This window comes from Mustela putorius, unplaced genomic scaffold (assembly GCF_011764305.1).
Source record: "Mustela putorius furo isolate JIRA1106 unplaced genomic scaffold, ASM1176430v1.1 tig00003923_pilon_pilon_pilon, whole genome shotgun sequence".
Classification (NCBI taxonomy): Eukaryota; Metazoa; Chordata; class Mammalia; order Carnivora; family Mustelidae; genus Mustela; species Mustela putorius.
In genome coordinates, this window is record NW_025422068.1 from 12,817,959 (window position 1) to 12,819,904 (window position 1,946).

The 1,946-nt window shown below is 38.4% G+C and overlaps 1 protein-coding gene across 1 annotated transcript; it reads left to right on the forward strand.

The window, feature by feature from the left end:
* Positions 1-225: 225 nt before the first annotated feature.
* On the forward strand, positions 226-1,188 carry LOC123388907 (olfactory receptor 2T4-like). The gene has a single exon (XM_045069331.1). The coding sequence runs from the start codon at positions 226-228 to the stop codon at positions 1,186-1,188; it is 963 nt and encodes a 320-aa protein (XP_044925266.1).
* Positions 1,189-1,946: the final 758 nt, after the last annotated feature.

A 1,946-nucleotide genomic window follows, 5' to 3' on the forward strand; every position in this document is an offset into this window, starting at 1 on the left:
AGCAAAAGGAAAACTCATGACACAATGAACAATGCAACCACCCAAATGGTAAATTTATATAATTACAGATAATTTGTATTCTCTAAATCTATAAAACCATGGAATTTTTTTTCTGATAATGTAATTGGGTTCTCTTTCTCTCTCAACACATTTATTTCAGTGGGTGGTGTTTCGTGATTGATTCATTAATCCCAAAGCTTCCCTTGGTTGCCCAGGTGAAATCACATGGAGAACACCAACTGGCTAGCTAACCACACTGGGAGATCAGATTTCACCCTGGTGGGAATATTCAGTGAATCCAAACACCCAGCTCTCCTTTCTTTGGTCATTTTCGTGCTTTTCCTAATGGCCTTGTCTGGAAACACCATCTTGATTCTATTGATACATTCTGATGCCCACCTCCACACACCCATGTATTTTTTCATTAGCCAGCTATCTCTCATGGACATGATGTATATTTCTGTTACTGTGCCCAAGATGCTCATAGACCAAGTCATGGGTATGAACAAGATCTCAGACATAGAATGTGGGATACAAATGTTTCTCTATGTGACACTAGCAGGTTCAGAATTTTTTCTTCTAGCCTCCATGGCCTACGACCACTATGTGGCCATCTGCGATCCTCTTCATTACCCTGTCCTCATGAACCATCAGGTGTTACACCTTCTAGCATCTGGCTGCTGGCTCCTGGGTTCAGTGGATGGTTTCTTGTTTACTCCCATCACCATGACCTTCCCCTTCTGCAGATCTCGAGAGATACATCATTTTTTCTGTGAAGTCCCTGCTGTATTGAAACTCTCTTGTTCAGACACTTCCGTCTATGAGATTTTCATGTACCTGTGCTGTGTCCTTATGCTTCTCATTCCTGTGATAGTCATTTCAGGATCTTACTACTTTATCCTCATCACCATCCATAGGATGAACTCAGTAGAAGGACAGAAGAAGGCCTTTGTCACTTGTTCTTCCCACATGACTGTGGTCATCCTCTTCTATGGGGCTGCCATTTATACTTACATGCTCCCCAGCTCCTACCATACACCAGAGAAGGACATGATGGTATCTGTCTTTTACACCATACTCACTCCCGTGCTCAACCCTTTGGTCTATAGTCTAAGAAATAAGGATGTTATGGGAGCTCTGAAGAAAATGTTGAATGTGGGACCTGTCTTTCAAGAAACTATAAAGTAAGGGCACCTGGATGGTTCAGTAGGTTAGCATCAGCCTTTGGCTCAGGTCATGATCCCAGAGTTCTGGGATCAAACTGTACACTGGGCTCCCTGCTCAGTGAGGAGTCCACTTCTCCTTCTACCCCTCCCTCCCACTCATTCTCTCTCTCTCAAATAAGAAAAATATTTTTTTAAAAGAAACTATATAGTAGGAACCTGTTATATTGCCTCCCTGTATTAAAAAAGAAACCTCTTTTTTATATTTTTATTTTTATTTTTTAAAAAACTTTTTAATTTTCTAATTCTTATTCTTTCAAAACATATCATACAATTATATTATAGTGATGTTATATTTAGTGAAATTGATAACTTCGCTCTGACTCTGTAGAACACCCATATTCTTAGTAAATACATAATAAAATATTTAGAGAGAGAAAGATCATGTGATTCTATGTAATTGATTGAAATGAGGGAGTGAGAGAAGGGTGATGAAGAGAAAGAGGTTTAAAAAAAAGCTAACTGTTGAGTCTGGGTAAAAGGTATGTGGCTGTGGTTTATACCATTCTTACTCATACTACTTTTTCTCTAAGTGTAAAAACTATTCCACACAGTTAAAATATCAGTTGTCCTACATTTTTAAACTTTGTATTCTGTTTGCTGACAGTGTAAGTGGCAATCTTATAAAATATGCTCATTTCAATGTGACTAATTATTATTGTGACAATCCTGTAATCTCCATACTTTGTATCATCCCTTAGTTTGCTAGACCACAATGATATG